This window comes from Haliotis asinina, chromosome 7 (genome assembly GCF_037392515.1).
Source record: "Haliotis asinina isolate JCU_RB_2024 chromosome 7, JCU_Hal_asi_v2, whole genome shotgun sequence".
NCBI classification, from domain to species: domain Eukaryota; kingdom Metazoa; phylum Mollusca; class Gastropoda; order Lepetellida; family Haliotidae; genus Haliotis; species Haliotis asinina.
Window position 1 is genome coordinate 51,685,392 of NC_090286.1, and position 23,519 is coordinate 51,708,910.

At 39.9% G+C, this 23,519-nt stretch overlaps 2 protein-coding genes across 2 annotated transcripts; both read right to left on the reverse strand.

Annotated features, from left to right (window-relative positions):
- Positions 1-1,047: 1,047 nt before the first annotated feature.
- Positions 1,048-12,993, reverse strand: LOC137291489 (multiple epidermal growth factor-like domains protein 6). Its single transcript, XM_067822848.1, has 9 exons — positions 12,722-12,993; positions 10,896-11,027; positions 9,440-9,706; positions 8,975-9,112; positions 8,165-8,299; positions 6,479-6,616; positions 5,851-6,049; positions 4,450-4,557; positions 1,048-3,629 (listed from the first exon to the last, which is right to left on the reverse strand). The coding sequence occupies exons 1-9, from the start codon at positions 12,798-12,800 to the stop codon at positions 3,542-3,544; spliced, it is 1,284 nt and encodes a 427-aa protein (XP_067678949.1). The 5' UTR covers positions 12,801-12,993; the 3' UTR covers positions 1,048-3,541.
- A 5,601-nt stretch (positions 12,994-18,594) lies between these two features.
- Positions 18,595-22,972, reverse strand: LOC137290879 (uncharacterized). The gene is made up of 3 exons (XM_067822048.1): positions 22,862-22,972; positions 21,398-21,488; positions 18,595-20,758 (listed from the first exon to the last, which is right to left on the reverse strand). The coding sequence occupies exons 1-3, from the start codon at positions 22,908-22,910 to the stop codon at positions 19,621-19,623; spliced, it is 1,278 nt and encodes a 425-aa protein (XP_067678149.1). The 5' UTR covers positions 22,911-22,972; the 3' UTR covers positions 18,595-19,620.
- Positions 22,973-23,519: the final 547 nt, after the last annotated feature.

Below are 23,519 nucleotides of genomic sequence, written 5' to 3' on the forward strand. Positions count from 1 at the left end.
TATATTAGACAGAACGGGATGCTGCAGACATTCACTGGTATGAAACAAGGAAGTTGACGACTTCTAATCATCAGTCTCGTCAAGAGGTAATAACACAGTCTCAAAAGCGCAAATAGTCTCACCAAAGTAACTTAGATTATAATACATATCACAAATGAGTGACCAAATTAAATTTGAATAGCATAAAAAAAGTGTTAGTCCTTCGAAATAAAAAAAAACCCAACTGATGAATTTGAAGCAGGTTCAAGCCCTCGTATCATTACGAGGATTAAAGATTTTTTAAAGAAACATAAAAAGTTTGAGATGACCCCCCGACTGCTTCACAGATCCATATATCTGGACAAGGCCGGACACTTCATTGTGCCCCATCCGCTGGCTAGACATCCAGGATACTGAGATATACATCTTCCATGTGATACAGCTAGGTAGTGAACTATTTCCATACGCTGGACTGAGTAAAACTCTGAGGATTAGAATCCCAGTTTTTACCGATGTCTCTGTGTTTCGCAGTTTTCAAAAAGCTCAAAACGAAACAAAAAACTAATTTCTAACATTTATGCTTTTTTACTTGGTTATAAGATATGTTTGTATGTGTACTATATATTACTTCAATGATTCGTTGTACGTCCTTTCTATCTTGTTATCTATTGTATTTATTTGTCTCATGTACCACCGTAGGTGGGCTTTCGAGAAATGATGATGCAACCAACCTGACCAAAATGACAAAAGTCTGAAATCTACGTCAACCGAGGCTTTCCTTCTACATTCAGCTGACATCCCGTCGTGAATAGTTGATTACAATATTAATCACTGGCCCACACTTTACTACTTACAGGCTACCGACACTGACTGTGACGTCAACAACCGAGTGGTAGTAGTAGTAGTAGCATCATCATCATCATCATCAGCAGCAGCAGCAGCAGTTGTAGTAGTAGTTGTAGTTGTAGTTGTTGTTGTAGTAAATCGAGTGCTCAGACGGTAAAATATGCTGGATAGCTCTGCTGAAAGACTCCGGATGCTGGGAGTTAACGATCACAAATCACAGTATACGTTCTTTAAAAGTATTTATTCAGCTCTGAGGGCTATATTGTTTAGACACATAACATTCAGGAATGTGTTGTTCAGACAGTGCGGCGTGTATACTGCTTTTGGCACTCCGGTATACACAAGGTAACATGTTTGTAAATGCAGATTGGCATGGCGAGCAATAACATGTCTGATAATATAACCAAATACACCCAACAATGAGGAGGAAGGCATTCCTTACAATGAGGTGCGACTACAAAAGTGTGAGAATGGCCTGATAGATACACTCAACAGTTAATGTATCCGCTCGTAATGTATGACTGACTACGAATTTTCAAAATTGCCAGTACAAGTAATTAAATAATTATTAATCATTTCAATAAAGTGTCGTGCATATTGTAGGACCCACAGCCTGGAAATCTAGCCACAAACGTTTGCAGTGCTACGACATTCGTACGCCCAGGTACAGAGTTACTAGATCGTAACTGTACGAACGCTTTGTGGATCGGATCGCTGGACCCATTTCAAATGAAGGTCCAGACATTGATAATGAAATCTGGATGTTATTTGGTTTTGATGCGGTATTCCTTAACAGACTACTTCAATATAACTAGTTACGTAATGTCTGGGCTGATCCCAATTCCATTACGATATCACTGTGTGCAACGTCGGGAATGACACAATCACACAATCGTAAGCATGCTGAACATAACCTACACAATAACACTGTTGCAGTAGTGAACTCGTACGTCAGATTCCCTTGAGATAAGAAAACATTCTGGGCCTTTTTCGAAGCTCTCTTAGCCCTAAGATAGTCATTAGTAATTTTTAATGTATCGAACCTCCGACTAACTTAGCGATTAGAGAACTTCGGCATATAGGCCCTGGTATTACAAACAGTCCACTACACGGATGACACCGGCTGCCTAGCAAATGGATCCGAGTGTTCTACTGCACTGGCTGCACCCTCATGTACATACATACACCCGGGCGATTGAAAAGGTTGGTAGGACGTTCCCCAAAAAGAAAAGGATACAGATCACATTTCAAGTCAGGCCAGACACTTAGGTAACATATGTTGTGTTTTGGGATTACATAAAGTACAGATTCTACTGCTTTTGTAGGGATGAGTCCCATCAGGGATTCGATCCCAGACCCTCAGAATCAGGCACCTAAAAGCCAGCGCACAAAGTCAGCCGTGAACCCCGCTCAGAAACCGTGAGTTACATAAAACCAGACATGTTTGGCTTTAAGGATTTTCGCCGACCGGGAAAAAATGAGAAATGAGTGACATAATAAAGATGTAAACTAAGATTATTCCGGCGAATACGAAAGGATTAAACAGTAATCTAACAAACATTTCATAATAATCGCAAACGCTGCAGGATATTCCGACAATGTGAGAAAGAACAATGTGTCTTGTATCTTTTATGTTTTACCATAATCCAATCAAGATTTTTAAATGAAAAATCCGTAAATAAAACGTGTTTCTTCATTTTGTATAAGATTGTGCAATAGGAAAGGACTCGGGTTAAAAGTCAAGGTAAAGTGTGATATGAAATATATACAAGGAGCCTTTGACAGGCATCAATGGTTAAGAACCACTTTGGGATGAAGTATAGCCATTGTCACGTATACACAAACAAGGTTTGGAGGTGAACGGCATCAAACATGTCACTGTGTCTAGGTGCCACATAGAACCCTTGGCATTGAGACAGCGGGTATCAGAACTCGCCGGACTAATGAACCAATACCTCCTGATATGTCGAAACAATTAACTAATTGTCTGAAACCATTAGGATCCTTCCCCAATTACACATGGCCCTGTATCCCCATTCGACGGACTAATGAACCAATACCTCCTGATACGCCGAAACAATTAACTGATTTTCTTACACTGTTAGGATCATTCATCAATTACACCTCGCTTGGTATCACCATTCGAACGACTAATAAACCAATACCTCCTGATACGTCAAAACAATGAACCGAATTTCAGAGACCATTAGCATCTTTCCCCAGTTACACCTCGCTTTGGTATTACCATTCGAACGACTAATGAACCAATACCTCCTCATACGTCGAAACAATGAACCGAATTTCAGAAATCATAAGGATCTTTCCTCAATTACACCTCGCTTGGTATCACCATTCGAACGACTAATGAAACATTACCTCCTGATACGTCGAAACAATAAACCGAATTTCAGAAACCATTAGGTTCCCAGTTGTAATTATACCTCGATATGCCATTACTTTTTTTTCTTACAGCAGGATGTGATTATGTTAAACACAATCTCAGAACATTATTATAATGAAATAATCTGTTATTCGACGAAACATATTATTGTGCTGGAAAGACTAAAACAAGGTGTGAAAAGTATTTCAAGTATCACTGAAACTGACGAAACACGGTGTTCGCTAAAGGGTATCCAGGTGCAGCAAAAGGAACAGTGGTTCACACAATTTGTATAAGAAAATGTCTATTTGGCGGACCCAGGTCCATGTGATCCTATCAGGCGCATCTCTCGTTGTGATTCACATCATCTGTCAAGTGCTGTACATCAGCCTGACCCTCGGGGTCCTCTCTCTTGTCAACGGACCTGTTATAAAGACAACTAGCTATTCATTCAAAACAGACTGGACTGAAACCTGTTTTCCAATGTTATACCTAGGACCTCGATACCGACGGAGAAGACTGATGTAAGACAATATTAGCATATTTAATTTAAATGTATCTCAGAAAATATCAAAATACTATCAAGATTGTAGATGCATATCATTTTCAATTAGTTAGCCTAAATTCTATGCTTTTTTGGTAATCCTTTCACGCTTGTCACACTGATGCACAAATATAAAATGTAGAAGCAATAATAGTTGAAGACATCAGAATACATGTAATGAGAATACATAGAATACTTTACAAGCTTTTGTATGATCATTGTATGATGTATGACCTTCATAAATGCATGTATGTTTTTATGAACATGTATGACATAAAGTATATGAAAATTTGAGAAATTAGTACATAACATAAAGAATAATAATAATTACATAATAATTTATGTGTTTCGTGGCTTTTGATAAACACAAGAGGTAAACGAAAACAGACGAACAGATGAAAACATCTTACTATCATGTTCACACATGGTATAATGAATTATCCATTATCCAAATGTATATTCCTTATCACAACCCCACTTACAAATCTATCAAACATGGAATTAAACATTCGGAGATATTTTCCTACTTGGATGTTCTTTCGGTCAAATGTACGTATAAAATTAATAAAACTGGAAGGACTGGAAAGAATCCCAAAAGAACAATGACTTTCTTTTCCTTCACAGGATAGTATGATTTTGAAAATATGTTGTTTGAAAACAAGTAATTTTACATAAACATGTAGATGGCGAAGTCACTTACATCGACAGCAACGTGACGTCTTCCTCAGGCGTGGTCATCCCAGGACTGTCTTCCTGTACTTGTAGCGTCTGTCTGGTCGTGCACACTCGGCGGTGGATCCATATAACGCTGTGGGGACAGAGGTTGTGGATTAACAGGCATGCGAGTATTGATAATTACCAGTACCTAAGGTACACCACTGGAGCATGACAGCATTGATCATGACCAATACCTCCAGTACACCACTGTGCATGACAGTATTGATAATGGCCAATACTTCAAGTACACCATTCGAGCATGGCAGTATTGATAATGGTCAGTACCTAAAGTACATCACTGGAGATCGACAACATTGATGGCCAGTACCTTTGGTGTCTGTTTGTTTGGAAACGAGTCAAGTATGTTTGTTAGTTTTTTATTTAACGCTGCACTCGGCAAATTCCAGCTATATGGATGCAGTCTGTAAATAATCGAAACTTGTGAAGATAACACAGTGATTGATCGCATGAACAGTTATGATACAATCAAATCATTGAGCCGATCTCCCCATTCCGTTAGTCGGATCGTACAACAAGCATGGGTTGGGTCTAACCTGGGTTGGTTTTAAAAGCCTACCACTTGGGAGTGAATCCCCAAAATGGGATAAGGTAGTGGTAACAGACGAAGAATCATAAGCACAGTGAATCTAAGATCGGTGGGGTCCTTGAGGCATTACAACGATGGCATAATCGTAATTACCCACATGCTAGATGCCCCGGATGTTCCCAGTATAATATCGGGTGGGTTAATTGATACAAACCAGAGTCCTGTGTGCACATTTGCTGGACAGCTATGCACGAAAGGTACTAACCTATAAAATAATACATTAGATCGAAATTTGAACGTAGAAACTAAACAAAACATTACAAAGATAGATGAGAATATCATATTGTGGGTATGACACGGATTTCATCATTAAGCTACTAATATGATGGACAATTTTATCAAGCCATAATCTCGCATGATTCAAAAGTGTATTAACAAGTCGGAGGGAGTGATACCTCTCCAAAACAACCCATGGACATTCACTCGTCGGTAGGGTTTTACTAGCCAAAGGCTAACGGACCAGTGGCCATTTTGCGCATCAGAGAGATGTCCATGTAGGAGAATATGTTACGTAAGGGAGAACAACATTTATTGACGCGGTGAATATGGCTCTTGAACAGGGAATCTCATCTGACAACACTTTGGACAAAAGTGCCACAAAAGATGAAAACATAATCCCTTTGGATCTATATGTGCCAACAGGCTTTTGTTTTATACAATGTTCCATCCATATCATGGTTTAGACAAAGACAATTGCACTTCATATGGAGTACTTACGTCAGCGATCGAGACAATGTCTTCAATTTTGATACCATTGCACTGTTTCCTCTCACTTACCAGAAGACTGTGATCAGGAGACCAATCAGTATTAAGACAGACCCGACTATGAGCGGTATCAGCAATGTTGTTGATGCGTCAACTGCCTTCGCTTTAGAAGTTCTTATGCATTCTCCAGTCACATGATGACACCAGGTGTATAAAGGGCACCTGTCACAGACATGCACACACTCACGTCCGTATCTCCCTGGAGGGCATGCTGCAATGGAACGATACATCACGTTATACGTCTGCTTACTGTAATGACCCCTATAGTCACACCAGATCCCAGGCGCGTAGAGTTCACAATGCATGGGTAACAGAATACAATTGTAGCACATATTCCACCAATACCAGGGTACGGGGCATAAGATGCGGGCTTCACACACAAGAAGGGAATCGAACCTGGGTCCCAAGACAGGATATTCTGCAAGTCACATCAGTAAAATCACACGATAGCTGAACACGTCACGGCACTGAGAATACATACTGAACATCCTTAACATACATCTATACTCCAACGGTCTAAGGAATCATTCCAAGGAAGGGTAATGTCAGACCAGATTTGAAATTGTTGCAGGCAATTATGCTTTCACGTAGTAGTAACCTGTTTTCTTACGTCAAAGGTCAAACAAAACTCCCAACTTACTTTGTACACATTTATCTCCCATGTAACCTTCTGCGCATCCCCGGAAGCAGTTGCCAGTCTTCTGATGACAAGGTTCCTGGTGAGAACAGTTCCCACACTTCAGTCTGCAGTTACGTCCATACGTGTCACGTGTACACGCTACAAGAAACAGAATACCATATTGATGTTTTTTGTTTAGCGCCGTACTCAACAATAGTTCGACTATCTTGGGATTTGTAACAAATTCTAATCTGTACCAGAAAATTCAGTGCTCAACAGCATGAGCATCGATCTACTCAATTTGGGTTCGATGACATGTGTCACTAAGTTGACCACCCAATCCCGTTAGGCCAGTTCTAAACAAGACCTTCACTGGTTAGCCAGCACCATTTACACGGCCGAAGCTGAATGCGATTATTCTGAGTGAATTATTGGGAAACCGGTTGCTCAGCAACATTTATATATGCTGTGCTACAAAAAAATAAAAAATAATATCTTGATCGAAAAATTGAACTATTCCTCTCTGTGTTCAAAACGAATACACTTGTATGTACTCATTTCCATTTGCTATACGCAGCAAAATCAATTCAACTTTAAACATAAAGATTATAATCAATAAAATCCTTAAATGCCCTCTCGTTACACTTTTTTCTGGTCCGTCGATCACTTAATTGTCAGGTTTGGTAACACGCCACTGTTCTATGGCAGAAGTTCTGGTGTGCAAAATCAGGCACCCTGTGTGAATGGAGGGTGCTACCCACGTGACAGTTCAGTTAACCCTTCACGTGAACATCCGGTGTCTTCACGAACCGTGCATGGTTCATACATTTAACTTCCACAACTACTTCGCTCTTTAGGTTATATTAGTGAGTTTAGTTTTACACCGCACGCACTAATATTCCAGCTACATGGCGATGGTCTGTAAAAAGATCGAGTCTGGACCAGATAATCAAATGATTAACAGCAAGAGTATCGTTTTGCGCAACTGGGAACCGATGACATGTGTCAACCAAGTCAGCGAGTCGTACCACCCGTTGTGGTTTGTCGCATCTTACGAAGTAAAGGTCAATACTCTAACCCGGACCTTCACGGGTCTTGGGTTATATGGCATCTTCCGGAAGTATTATATTGGTTATTGTGTTTTTGTTCTATATTTCTTGGAATTTCGGGTGTGACATGTGACAGTTGTGATGTCACATCTCTTTGTGGTGTCCATTGTGACAAGCCAGTAATGAAACTACAGGTGTTAAAAGGTCTTATCTATTATATATCACTATTTATATCCATTCTTGAAAATCCATCTAGGAAGGTCCATTGAACTTTATGTAAAAACATTTTAATTTTGCTTGATTTAGTCATAAATACCACTCATAAAATGGAAATGTGAAACTAGTATATGATGTTGCAGTTTTATTAAATGAGTATGTACTTCGCCTTTTTCATCCCCATAAATTGTAATGAAAGAAAATAGCGAGTACTTGTACATACATGTTAACACCTATTACTCCCTGTTCGCTGTATATTCACTATTTTCACAAACACGAAATGAAAGCCTCAAGGACATTATTCCCACGGCATTAAAGACAATAAAATATCATTCCGTTTTTAGTCCGCACGGAATAGTTTGTCTTAATTTCTATCTCAACTTATACATGTGAAAGAGTTACGACAGAAAGGGTGAATGCGTTACTGAAAGGTATAACTTACTTTCTAGACATTTCTGTCCCTGGTAGCCCTCCGTACAACCGCCAGGACATTCCCCTGTCACGTGGTCGCACGACCGTCCATAGCAGTGTCCGCATGTTTCTTTGCAGCCAGCGCCGTACTTTCCACTCATGCATTCTTCAAACACAAACATACCAATGTGAAACCATGTGAAACTATGTAAAACTATTTACACACCGGGACATGGGTCATTGAGGCTCTTTCATTGTGGATGTCATGAAGGTGCAATTTTGTATGAAAAACGAAAACAACATAATTACTATCATATGAAATATTAAGGTCAGGGAATACTAGTAACCATCTTTATCTGACGGAGAGATCCAAAAAATACGAATACGAATCTATTGTAAACAATATCATAATTGTGTATGCTCAATCATGTATAAAGCGTATGAACTCAACATGTTAAAAATTCAGACATAGTTTGTTATGAAAAGCTTAAATTATTGTTTCCCTTATTTCATAACAGCCGTCAGTGAAAAGGTAACTTTGGGCTATGAGTGAGTTAGAGTGAGTAGAGAGGGAGGACGAAACCCCAGACCATCTGCACTGTTGCTGCAACACACGGAAACATACAGATCAGCAAGAGAAACGCAAGCTTGAAAATGAAATGAAATCTCATAAAAGAAAGTGTTTATGTTTATGTCTGCTTTCTTAAATACTTGACAAAAGCCAGAGTAACGTTTCTCTTGTTGTTTAGTATAGGTCAATCGAGTACGTGTTACCGGTTAAGCTTTAATGTTTATGAACTGTGTTCAGTGTAGTGCATGAGTTGACTGTAGAATGACTGACCCGTTTGACAGTCCATCCCTGTCCAGCCAGCGGCACATCCTGACGCACATAGACCCGTGACCTTGTCACAACCGCTCTGGGTATCATTACAGTGACAGAACAATTCACACGCCTGGCCGAACATGCCCACTGGACACTCTAGAAAGATAAACAAAGTTTGTCAATTATTACTTTATGGATTGTTTGTTTGTACGCCGCACTCAGACATATTCCAGCTTTGTGACGGCTGTCTGTAAATGCTCCAGTCTGGACCGGACAGTCAAAGCATTGATCTTCGCAATTGGGATACGATTAGGTGTCAACAAAGTCAGCGAGCGTGACCATCCGATCCTAGCAGTCATCCCTTACGACTAGCATGGATTGTTGAAGACCAATTCTCACTGAGATCTTTACAGCTTAACTTAAATATATGCATCCGAAACATAAAAAGAAATGTTAACAATCACTCAGGCAATCATGTCTTACCACATGCGACGATGAGATCACAAACAGCAAAGGATCTGGCAGCACCGTCAGCTATGTAGCACCAGGGGTGGTCTGCATAGTTTCCATTGAACGCCCTTGGGTTCCTGCAGTAGTTGTGGGGCTCGTCGCCAACCGGGAACTTCTCCCTAGTGTAGCCTTGCTGTAGGACATAGGGATCGGACCATCGCAAACATGTTCTGCCTCTGCTTGCAGAGGTGACATCCCCGGTGTAGTTAACTCCATACCGGTCATATATACATGTAGAATCTGTGGATTAATGGTAATCACTATGGATAGTAATTGGTTGAGGAGTGAATGTGCTTTTACGCCGCTTGTAGCGATATTCCAGCCACAACATGGCGACACAGTGAGCTTTACATAACGTGAGAATGGATGGGGCGATGGGGTAGCGTTATACAGAGAGAACAGAGAATATTCTGTTTGGGGTTGTTATTCGGCTTCAACTATTTTGCTTTTTGCTCAAGACTCAGCACGTCTTGCAGGACATGCAAGTCCTGTAAACTGGTTTTGTTGGGTTCATCTTGGACCAAACTGATTCATTCAGCGCTATCTGGAACTAATTAGTATTTTTAATGCATCCCACGTATGGCCACTAAGTAATGTTAATCTAATTTGCATGTCTTTCATAAACATTCAACATTTTGTACTTCCCAGAAATGCAGCCTTAACAATCAGGATGATTTTTACGAAGATATTTGCAAGATATGATCCATTTGGGCGACCCAGGGAATGGGTGAGTGAGTGTGTTTTACGACGGTTTTAGCAACCGTTCAGCAATATCAGAAATAGCTTTACTAATTATATCCATTATATATACTGAGAGAAATATATAAAGGATCACAAGAAAATTCAAGAGTTCCTTTAGTAATACTACATATCTAACGGAACGCTTGAATTTTCCTGTGATCCTTCATTTGATTCTATGCGAGGAATCCTTCATTTGATTATATGCGAGGAATCCTTCATTTGATTATATGCGAGGAATCCTTTATTTGATTATATGCGAGGAATCCTTCATTTGATTATATGCGAGGAATCCTTCATTTGATTATATGCGAGGAATCCTTCATTTGATTATATGCGAGGAATCCTTCATTTGATTATATGCGAGGAATCCTTCATTTGATTATATGCGAGGAATCCTTTATTTGATTATGTGCGAGGAATCGAACCCACAACCACTTTAACCCCTTATCATCACATCGTCAAAGTCATTTGAAACTTATGCTTAATATAATGTTAAAAGGCGTTATCTCGAATGTTGTGTGTTTTCTGAGAATTAACAATGAAATAAGGGAGCTACAAGTGTATGACTAAAAACGTTTGCATTTTAATACAAAAGCTGGTGTTTGCATTGCCTTTCATGTGATTATATCACCTTGTTGCCATCAGTTACCTTTCGATCTGAGAGTGTTTCTGTATAATGAACAGTTACCTAACTGACAACCAGCTCCATATCGCCCTGCACGGCAGCCGGAGCCACAGTAGCCTGTGGATGCATCACAGGCTCCATGGCGACAGGCACAGGAAAACTTGCATTGCCAACCAAATGTCCCCGGCTTGCAGTCTGAAAAGGATTTTTTCACTTTCTCTTAAAACGGCTTAAACCAGTCATTTGAATATTCATAACATTTGGTGTACATCAGATATTTCAAAAACGTGAATGCATTTTGCATATGCAGAGTGGAGGTGTAATACTTTCACTGCATACCCATGTTAAGGGTCATACAATTATCCATATTCCCCCATATGTAAGTCTTATTTATATCAATATATTTACCATGTTCCCCCAGATGTAAGTCTAATGCATATCATTACATTTACCACATTTATCCAGCTGTAACTCATATGCATACCAGTTGATTTATCATATCCCCCAAGGTACGTTTTATGCATGTCAGATTTACCAAAATGTAAGTCTCGTTTATACCAACATGTTCACCGTATTCCCCCATGTCTAAGTTTCATTCATATTAGCACTTTTACCATGTTGACCAAAGGGTAATCATCGTGCGTCATTTACCCTATTTTCCCAGATGTAAATCTCATTCATCTCAGTGCATTTACCATATTCACCCAGGTGTAAGCACATTTACCATATTCACCAAGATGTAAGTCTCGTGTATGTAAACACACATTTACCGTATTCCAAGTGATGTTAGTGTCATGCATGTCAACACATTTACCACACCCTAAGCGTATAAATATCATGGATGTTTCATGCACGTTTCCACCCCCACCATTCCCCACCCCGTCTACTTCAAACCACCCCAGCCAGAAAATATAATTGTCAAGATTCATCATATCACTCCGGTAGGTCTCATTCCTTTCAATACATTTATCCCCCGCCTGTTTGCCTCATGTATGTCAATAATCTGCAATCTACATACACATACCATGCATGTCCATGCATTTACGTTACCCCTATGCGTTACTACTAGTTAACGACCACCTAACGTGGTAGTCTCGGGCAGTGTCTGCATTCCGGTGTCATGTATATCTGGAGTACCTAGAGACACTACATCGATTCCTTAACAGATGATATCTAATACTGACTGGATTCAATGGAAGCAGCTGCAGTTTAATTGATGTCGGTAAGCAGTACACGGAGCATGTGGCCCCAGTAGGAATGTATGTCAGACATGTACCGTGTGTCACGGATGGTTACCGCCCCTGACACCGCATGGCTATATCCGTTTTTATATCAGGAAGTAATGCAACTTGAACAAAGGCACATACAGTCGGGCCAGGTGTATACACAAATATAAATTTATATAATACACATCAGTTGAACATTCACAAATATACATGTTTGACTATTTTAAGGACCTGACAATGTAAACGGACATAAAGTATCAGGAAATATTATCACTGAAGACAATGTATCCCAACACGGTGTGGATATCGGGACAGGTGTGTCGCATCGATATCATAATATCTTTATCGTGTTCAGTGATGTTCTTCACACACGCACGCACACACACACACACACACACACACACACACACACACACACACACACTTCTCTCTCTCCTCCCTCTTTTCTCTGACTTACGCACACATACACTGTTCACAAAAGCATTCACGCACTTTATCTCTGCCTCCTCTCTCTCTCTCTCACACACACACATACACATACACACTTACGCACGCAAACACAATCACCCCATCCCTGTCCTTTCACCCGACCCTCCCTCTGCTGTCCCGCGCACATTCAAAAGCATTCCCATGTATATTTAAACACCCCAGTAATTGTCCTACCTCCTTCCCTTTCCGTCTTGATGTACTCCACGCAGGTCAACGCAAGGATCACATACACCCAGCGTATGGACCAATCCATGGTCACATGGCCGGACACTCAACACCTCAAGCAGCAGTTACACACACATTTCCATGTCTTGAGATCTGGCTGATGAGTAACAAGCCATGAGTTTCATGTCCGCTGTCTATCTACTCGATGACACATGTCGTGATGTAAGCTAGCGAAGCATAACGCGACTCTGCGCCCTTAGTCAACAGGTGTGCACAGTCGCCTGGAGAAGGTAGCGGTGAGAGAAGGCGTGAATACCGCCAGGACAAACGTATTCACAAAATCGCTGGAAGCCTAGATCGTTTATTTCAAAGTGTATTAGTCATGATATCAAGCATAATGGCAGAGGTAGACAGGGTGAGATATTATCAGCATATATTTTGTGTGTCTCACTAGGACCGTGATAGTGTCTATTAACGAACTGATTGATGTCAGTCTCAACTGAGTTGAGGTTAGGAATGTCCACAGGAAACTGATACACATGTACAAACAATAGTGTATTGTTCGAAGTGTGCGTGACTGTGATCATTTACGAGTTTTCCTGTAATTGTTCTTTTAAATTCACTCTGGCAGACTAATAATTAACAAAGCCCAATATGTTGGTTCATTGTTTACAGCCTTGATTACCCAACTAGGTGCAGAACGTACAGGTATGGATCGGGTTACCTGCCCATAACCTGCACATGGCATGACCACATGCAATAATATGCAAACTGTATGTCTTCATCATGTGTGCGTATTATCTAATAGTTTGGCTTCTGTTGTAGCTGTTTTATGTTGTATCTGCACGCAAAACTTCCAGCCTTTCACTACGTGTATTCAATACACACAAACACGCACTATACATGCAGGTACGTATGGTACTGTCGCAATGCCTGTTAAGAAACAAAATTCGAGTTACGTCCCTTAGCTCTACAAGCAGTCAGTTCGAATCAAAGATTCTCCTTTTTAACGTGTTTTATCTCTTTCGCACTATATCTATTCCCTAGGTATTCATTAATGTGGTAGATTTCGGAGACTATTTTTGTCACTTTATTTCTTTTTGATCTGGGCACAGTATTTCACACACAATTAAGTGGTCGCCATTTTGGAGCACATAAGGTATGTCAAGTTACATTCATTACCTTTGTAAACAGATTGTGGCAAGATGACCAAAAATGAAACAGAAGTGTTGAATTTGCAGTGAGAGTAATTCAATTTTGGTTTCAGACCAGCAGAGAAGGTATAAGTTCGCTACGTATGTAGGATATATGCATTCTTTAGTCAATGTGAGAATGAAATCAGTAAATCATTTCTTCTCTCCCTGCCGGATATTTCTGCATTAAAATTTTAAATGGGTGTCTTTCATTTTCGATCCATATTTGTAGATCTTGTCACAGCTTTTTGACATATTTGCATTCATATAGTAGATGGGTGATCAATTCCTTTTCAACATCACAAAATGTAAAAAAGGTGATTCTATAAGTTTGTTTTTGTTGTGATGATTCCATTCTAGAACACGGTATTAAAGTCATCTAAGCTTACCACTATACGATGCTAGAATTGATATAAAATTATATGGTTTCCATAGAATGTTTCTTTTTTTATCTTTTTTTTCCCATTTACTTTTATAAAGCAGTTTTGGCATGCATCCTCCTTGTTCATAAGAAGCCGGTTGTAAAAAATGCCACACCCTTTCTTAGCTTTAAAAAGTAATAATTTTACCTTTGATGGTAGGTAGTGATCATTTGCTGCTGGTGTTCTCCCTATTATGTCCCTATTGTCATTTGCCCATATACATTGTCTGTTGAAAGAGTCATTTTCACATTTACTACCAGTCTTCAGGTAAACTTACCCCATTTATACTTACCCCATTTATACTTACCCCATTTATACTTACCCCATTTATACTTACCCCATTTATACTTACTCCATTTATACTTACCCCATTTATGCTTACTCCATTTATACTTACCCCATTTATACTTTCCATTTATACTTACTCCATTTATACTTACACCATTTATACTTACTCCATTTATACTTACACCATTTATACTTACCCCATTTATACTTACCCCATTTATACTTACCCCATTTATGCTTACTCCATTTATACTTACCCCATTTATACTTTCCATTTATACTTACTCCATTTATACTTACTCCATTTATACTTACTCCATTTATACTTACCCCATTTATACTTACTCCACTTATACTTGCTCCATTTATACTTCCCCATTTATACTTACCCCTTTTATACTTACCCCATTTATACTTACCCCATTTATACTTACTCCATTTATACTTACTCCATGGTTTTCGTTTGTTGACTGGATGTGAAGAATTATTTAATTTAGAGTCATGTATGAGTAATCGTCTGATCCATGATATTTTCTGGGACAAAATTGATTTAAGTATAACTGATAAAACACCCTTGCATGTTTTTGTTTTCAGACGCCGTTCTGTTCTGTCAGGTTTACCTGCCAAATAGAGGAGAAACATTGAAGATTCGCTATCGTTTCTAATTTAGAATTTGATAACGAGGTGAAAATATGTGTTAGTAAAATCAAACTCTTTAAAAAAAATATTCCTCCTAAAGGTGCAAGGTCTCCCAGAATACACTTTTCATTCCTTTGTCAAATATTTTTAGTTTACCTTTATAATCCATGTCCATCATCTCTTCATAATTATGTTCAAATAGAATGCCGAATAGTACAAAGGGTTTTTGAGTCCATCCAAGGTTGTATGCTCTGCAGTATTGCAATTTGAATATTATTTCGAACCTAATAACTAATAACGTTAGTTTTGTCAGTGTGTATTTTGAGTCCAGAGAAGGATGTGTATGTTTCAAGTGCGTGTGATGACCATTACACCTAATCGAAGGCATTTTTTAAGTCAATGAGTATCAAGTCCTAGTATATTCGTATATTCTGTTGACCAGTCTTGCACATTCTCCAATGTATCTGTCTTTCAAAAATATAACTTTTGATCTTCACCGATTATATTAGGGGGTATGTTTTAATACACGCCGATAATACGGCTGAAGCTAGTTTATATGATATGTTTAATAGTGAAATGGGTCTGAAATTTTTCAAATGTTCCTTAGATCTCTCTCTTTTCAGGATGCATGTTATGAGACCTGTTTTAATTATAGATAGCTCAAATATCCTATATGTTTCATTGAATGGATTATGTATGTATTGGTGTCCTTCTCAACCAATGCATAAAATTCAGCTGTAAACCAGATGGAGCGGGGGTTTATGCATGTTTCATATTTTTCATTGCTGAAAGCGCTTCATCGTATTCCATTCATGATAATGAGCGTCGTTGTCAGATAATGTAGGAATATCACCATCTCAGAATAAAGATTCTAGATCGACATCTTTGACGTGGTTACTGGTATATTTGTTTGAATATAGTTTGTTTCGCATGTTTCGCCATACTGTCCAAGGGGCGCAACTCTGCAGAGTCAGAAGCCGCGCGTCCCATCAACGGTCTGCCCTGCAGTCGTGGCTGAACCAGTAACAACGTGAGCATAAGGCGATTGACGTCCCTTTACAATGCGTGTCAGCAATAAAAATAAACACACACTCAAAACAGAGATCAATATTTTTTCTAGGTATCTGCTGCAGCTGTGGTTGGTACTGGTTTACCAACTATCTTTAATGAATCTTATTAAAACCTGTAAGTTTCTTATAAGTATCTTCCAAGTTTCTCATAGCATTGATATGAGAGTCTTAGAAGAAACTACAAGAATTTTAGTAAGAAACTTAATAGTTCTTATCTAATTTGCAGACAAAGTCTTACAAAAATCTTGTAAGAAACGTATGTGAAACCTATGTAAGAAACTTATCAGAATCTTATAAGAAACTTATAAGAAATTTGTAAGCATATTTCCTATGGGAACATGCCCTCCAAATTCTTGTTCTTGAATAACTCCCCTAACCTTGCTCTCGTTCTCTCGCTCTCTCATTCTCTCATTCTCTCTTTCTCTCTCTCTCTCTCTCTCTCTCTCTCTCTCCCCTCCCTCCCTCCCTCCCCCCTCTCTCTCTCTCATGGGTGGACGTTGCTCTCTCATGGGTGCACGTTGGCTGATGCACGTCCGGATTCCGGTAACACATCGCCATCCAACAGCACATCGCCTGGTCACATATAGTTCTCGAGGAAAGGCTTCATTAGGGATAGGTTTCAACGTGTTTTGACAAACTTAATGTCACACACGAACGCACATGTCAACACAAGCCAGTTTTCTGTTTCCTGGTGTGCGTCATGCCGATGTGCCGATGGCGACATACGCTGCGCTTTGGCTGCGCGTCCGCTAAGACCAGTACAGTCAATACATGGTTACGTCATACCGTTATTTAAATCCCCGGAAAACCTCTACACACAACTATATTGTGGTTTAAAGGTTAGTCAACAATAGTTAGATGTTAGTACGGTGAAGTCCTGCTGAATGAGTCACGGTTGTCTCTAAGTCCTTTTATCTGCAAGAGTGAGTAACATAACATCCTACGTACGTTAAAGGTCGGTAGTCACACGTCCCCTGTCGAGATCGGTGATAGCAAGGTGTAATGGGACTGTGTAGAGAGCATGGTCTAACAGCAATCAAACCACGGTAGATCTAATGCAGTTCTTCCTATAGCTAGATCTAATGGTGATATGAAGGCAGCACAATTACAATCATCACTTCTGCGATCTTAATTAGTTTCAACAATGAAAAATGCCTTCCGACGTGTTTGTTGAAATCCGCTGTCAAGCTCTATAAAGACTGTCTCTAAATAATCGTCGACCAGACAAACTCGTGATTGATATAATAGGCAACAATACCCCCTGTCGCTTTCGGTCATTTATGAACGTCTCGTCTGTGTAGAACGAATACTGTAATAGGTCTAAATAATAGAAAATATGGCTTATTCCTGCACTTTTCATGAATAAATATGCAAGATCCATTATGCATATAAGCAGTAAGAATCTAACAGAACAAAAGAAATAATGAAATAGTAAGTCTACAGAGTCATGGGGATTCTTGAGAAATGGCAAAATTGAAAAAAGTAGTGGTAAAATCCTTCCTAAATTTACAAAAATTTACAAGCCCTGTAAACATCACCTTTACAATCTTGTAAAATATTTGTAAATATGATATTTACTTTTTGTAAATTTGTGTAAATCACCACTTTTTTCTTGTGATCTATGACAGCATATTATCATGAATCGCAGCAGATTCTACCCCGATCTCCATATCGGATCTGAGTGACAAAAACAATATTCAAGCAATATCACGACGGGGGACACCAGAAATGGGCTTCACACATTGCACCCGTTTTGGGAATCAAACCTGTGTTTTCTGCGTACGAGCTAACGCTTTAACCACTAGGCCACCTTACCGCCCCGTATCGTATATGGAGCAGCATAAGTCAGCAACACACAGATCTTGCGCAATGAAATTGTCTCGGAAATAATGAATATGGTTGTTTTCCCCAAAATAACCAGCTCTAAAATAACCAGCTACTAAAATATTTCCATGGTATTGTTGTAGCAGCTGACTGTTAGAACGGAAGTTCGCCATTCTGCAATTTGACACGTCCAACTGACTCAAATGTATGTTGTTATAAACGTATATATTCGACAATAACCTGGTCAAAGTCACCGAAATCACCAAATCTGTTGATTCCGGGTGAATGATTAACAGACTCTTATGACTCAATATGAAATTTAAAGTATAGCATGGTATAGTCCTGCAGAAATAGTGACTGTCACCAACCATAGCGGCATTCCCATGTAGGATTCACTATAAACAGCATTAACTCGCGCCATAAGCTGTAAGGACGTAAACTCAATATTAACAACACAATTAGAATTTTATTCACAAGAAAACACAAACATTTCTCAGGCACTGCCAGGACATGGCGCGACCATCTCAGAAACCTCGTTAATTGGAATAATACCATTCAAAGAAACATCATTCGCATTTGTAAATATCCGGATTAAAGAGTGACCCGTGTCTTGTTCCTTGGTTGTGCATGTTCCAATCAACGGTGTGTAAAAAGTTGCATGTCCACATTAGCGGGTCCGGATTGATGAGGTTATACATGCTCATGGAAACGAATATAGGAACACCTGAAAGTACAAGTGTTCGTTTATTCGTATCAAAAATTCACGCACGGTGCGATATAATGCTTGTGAAGAAACGTGAAAAAGAATAAAGGAACACTGGTACGTTCAGATGTTCCCTTATTCGTTTCCTTAAGCATATGGTAAATATAAGGGAGACTACGATCAAGCCATTTGTCAGCCATGCAACCCCGTTACACACTAAACACATGCGGACTAGAAATCCTAAATGTGTACCATATATATAGATTTTCTGTTTCATAAAAGAAAAAGAAGAAACAATATAATATCGTGTCAAACAAAACCATCACAAAATCAGTTTCATTTCGACCTACACAAGCCTACTGGTTACCAAGGAACCGGAAGCCATGCAATATAGCATGCCTAATGTGTGTGAGAATCTGTACATAAAAAGCATATTACAAGTTAGACAAAAAAGGGAATACACTTTTGTACCTGCACATAACTGACTGGTATGAAATCTGAAACAAATGGAGTATTTATTGGTAAATATCGCCTAACGTCTGAAAAATCGTTGGGATTGACTTTCCTCGTTATCACATCCCATGTACTTCATAATAAGACTCGTCTCAACAGTGATTCGTCAATAATAACGCAAATTAGCTCGTCTTCGGAAGCACAATCCGAAATATATATGAACCACTGTTTTATATGTACTATTGCCATCTTAATCCGAAATGGCAATATTTTAGCCTCTGGACTATAGGTAAGCAAGTAAGTAATCCGGCATGTCCTAAAAATGCGAGACTGCCTTGGCATTGATGTAGTCATGTGCCATTAAACATGGAGGTGGAGGCGGTAGTGATGTATGTGATTCCTTCCTGACCGCAGAGAGATGACCACTGGTCTTGTTCTGTATTCCCGAACGTCTCAGAGACTGACTTCTCATCTTCTGGCCGCTGGTTATATAGCTGTCACATGGGCGTCGAGGGTGCACTGGAGGCAGCGTCACGTACTCCCCCTCCATCGTGTGCGACCTCGGCAGTTTTTCAGAGCTCATGGTTACGTAGGTGGCTCCCGTCGTATGCATATGGCGCGGGAAAGACTGGCAACGCTTCCTTGGCAAATGTGGTGCATCCTTTCCATCTTCTGAATCTTCAGACTGTGCATGCCACCATGCTCCTGAGAAGGACGCCAGATCTTCAAAGGATTCGCTCGATATCGTCTGTGCAATTGCCTCATCCATGGATGGTTCTTTGTGTGTCTGCCTTGAAACGAAAGGTCCGACTGGTATTTCCGCACACTGTAGTCTGTCTGGCAGAGAAAGGGTTGAATTTGAATACATGTTCGTGAGAGGAACAGTGTCGGCTCTATGGTGTCTCACGTCTGACTGATGTGGTTGTTTACATGACAACTGACTAAATATATGGCGGTACTGTTCTTTACACTCGGAATCCGCTGTCGTCCTCAGGATTGGAGCGCAGACGTTCACAGGAACTCTGGAGATGTCATGTCGTGCGGTGATGTAACTGCCCTTTGGTATTTTATTGCAACACGATGCACTTTTACTAGACGACATTGTCATGTAGTCATGGTTACCGAGTCGGCATTTGTGTTGATTCTGTCTGTGACCAGTAACACTGTCCCCGTAATCAGCGTTCGTAACGCAGTTGCCCGTGACGTCACGAGAAAGACTATAAGCGTTTCTATGCCCGTGGGAACAAGGTGGTGGTGGTGGGGTACTCGGCAGAGGCCTGTCAGGGGTTATCGTGAACTGTCCACGATTCTGAAACATGGCGTGACTGCTGCGGTAGGGGTGATGATGATTCATGTGACTGTTGGGGTTTGGAGCTGACATAGGCGGATGTAGCATTGACCTCACCTCTGTGTCTTCCTTCTCCTTCTCCCTCGTCTTCTTTTTCTTACAAGTCCTTCAAAACAACAAAAATCATAATATAAATCAGTTGATGTTAACAACACGAATTTGCGAGCAGAACATAATGCTGGATTCGAACCCATGATCATCGGATCCTGGTGCGATATTCCAGTCATATGACGTCAAAGTGTACACAATCAAGTCTGCGACATACAGACTGTTGATTGATAGAATGTGCATGCCGATTACGCGTCGCCATATCTGACCAAGTCTTAGTTCAGTCATCTGCAGGGACGAGTCAAAGAAGAGACCAAAACCATGAGCCATTACCCAGTGCTGACCACTGAATCTAATTACGTCGGCTCCCCAACAGCACTGTTGCGACTAAATCATACCTCAAAGAGGGCTGCTAGGCAATGCACACCTAACAAATGTACAAGTAAATTAACATCTCCAACAGCACTGCGAGGACTTCATTCATGTCTCCAGCAGCACTGCTGGGACCTATTCACATCTCCAGCAACACTGCTGGGACCTATTCACATCAACAACGTTGCTGGACCTATTCATGTGTCCAGCACCGTTGCTAGGGGTGAATTTTGACCTGATGCAGTAATGGCATCGTATACCTCCTCTAACAGCTATTGATTATATAGCCGTGATTAGTTGCATGAGATTACTAATAAGGTCGCACCTGCCCCAGCAGTCACATCGTTTCAGGACGAGGAGGATGACAACGATGGCCAGGCATCCTGCTACAAGAGGCAGAGCCAGCTTCACGGCACCTGCAACATGGATTTACGTCATGTAACTCCTCATTTCAATTGAAAAGGATAGATAAATTATGGTTCTATACAGAAAAGCACAAGAAACGGAATTTTCGAAAAAAATGAAATCTAATTAAAAGTAATCGTTCATGTTTATGTCTTCTGTTTAAACACTTGACAAACACCAATTTGCATTTCTTTTGCTGTTAAGTATATATTTGAACCACAATTCCAATATATCCATACGTTTATTACCGCATATCCAGATATTTCACATATATCGTCAAGCTTCTTTTTATATATCAGCGCGACACGGCCTTTTCTCATATGTTAAACTCAACAACCCGGATACTAGAACATTAAGCTAAAAGCAGTGATATTGCTTGAACATTCAGCTGAAAATCCACGATATTACGGGAATATTAGGCTGAATGCAGATATATTAACGCGGCATTCAGCTGAAAAGCCGTGATATCACTGGAACATTCAGCTGAAAAGCCGTGATATCACTGGAACATTCAACTGAAAAGCCGTGATATTGCTGAAACATTCAGCTGAAAAGTCGTGATATCACTGAAACATTCAGCTGAAAAGCCTGAAATGCATTGATATCACTGGAACATTCAGCTGAAAAACTGTGATATCACTGGAACATTCAGCTGAAAAGCCGTGATGTTGCTGGAACATTAGGCTGAAACAGCGTGATATTTCATCAATATTTAAGCTGTTAAACGTGTAGCGGGTCGTTAACAATCATCGGTGTGACAGAACGCACATGCATGAATTCGGTAATGAAAAATACATGTGATTGTGAATATGAATGATCTTGAATCCGTGTACCCTACAGGACGCTACTCTACACAGCAGCAGAGGCCATTGAGCCATCCAGGCTCACTACACATTGTAAATGTCTTCTCATTACAATTACTCGATAAACAGTGCCTGCTATGACAAACTGACAAAGGAAAAGCGAATTCGAGAAAACACCTAGATATATCTAGCTATGTTTTATTTAAATTAGCAGCACGAATGTCAATATCAGTTCAAACAGATTAAATATGTCACCGTTAGCATGCTATTCTGGACGCATATTTAGTTAGCTATGTTCAATAGGGCGGTTTTATTCGCACTAATTGTGTAAAGCCAATAGCAGTAAGTTTACATCACAGCTGTTCACATGCACGATATTTTTCAGCAATTTGATGCACCCTCGAACAGTACATCTGCATGAGGTTTGAAGTTGGTTCCTCCAAGTTAGTGGAGAAATCAATCTTCTATGTAGTCATGTATATACGCATGTCCATAACATACAATGACCATTTTCAATGAGTCTAAACTTTAGATGGAAAGTATATATTATGAGTCTCTTATCAGTGAATAATTCAACCTACCCGGAATCTCGCCGACACCAGTAGAGGCAGTTGGGGTTGGAGTTGTCATCGTGGCCAGAGTATGTTACATGTGATGTAGCCTTAAAGACAGGCCGAAATATTTCCGGGACTGCACAACAGTTAGACAGAGACTTATGTGGGAATTTGGACTATATTTCCTTGTAGTGTGTGCCAGTGCGTGTATGTGATGTCGGGAAAGACTGAAATACACACCCAGACAATATCTCTTTCATCTTATGAGTCGTACGACACAGATAGATTCAGTCGATGTTTTTTCATTCGTCTTTTACTTTCTGTTTGAAATGGTGAATTTACTCGGCAAAAATGTAAATCATAACTACTAGAGTATTAGAACAAAGTATTAGAACAAAGATAAGTGTTCTGTCCGGGATATGATAGGGATGTGTGTGACCAGCACGTTGAGAAGAAGCTACAAGAAGAGTGGAACATACTCCCTCATATAACCAATGGGAGACATATGTTCAGTATGCCTCGTCCAGTGAAAATAAGTATTGCGGACTACAAATACAGAAACTGAAATCCCCCGTCTTCCCCATCACCCTTCCTTAAAATCGTGCTGAATTAAAATTTGTCATTGTTGGAATCACCAGACCGAAGCAACCATAACAAACGTAGCAATGGAGAGTCATCAACTTTT

Excerpts from the sequence above, each read along its gene's own strand:
- LOC137290879 (XM_067822048.1), bottom strand. The coding sequence starts at position 22,910 with ATGACAACTCCAACCCCAACTGCCTCTACTGGTGTCGGCGAGATTCCG. Across the intron at positions 21,489-22,861 it reads TGGTGTCGGCGAGATTCCGG|GTGCCGTGAAGCTGGCTCTG; the intron begins GTAGGTTGAATT and ends TCCATGTTGCAG. Across the intron at positions 20,759-21,397 it reads CGATGTGACTGCTGGGGCAG|GACTTGTAAGAAAAAGAAGA; the intron begins GTGCGACCTTAT and ends GTTGTTTTGAAG.
- LOC137291489 (XM_067822848.1), bottom strand. The coding sequence starts at position 12,800 with ATGGATTGGTCCATACGCTGGGTGTATGTGATCCTTGCGTTGACCTGC. Across the intron at positions 9,707-10,895 it reads TGGAGCTGGTTGTCAGTTAG|ATTCTACATGTATATATGAC; the intron begins GTAACTGTTCAT and ends ATTAATCCACAG. Across the intron at positions 9,113-9,439 it reads TGATCTCATCGTCGCATGTG|AGTGTCCAGTGGGCATGTTC; the intron begins GTAAGACATGAT and ends TTATCTTTCTAG.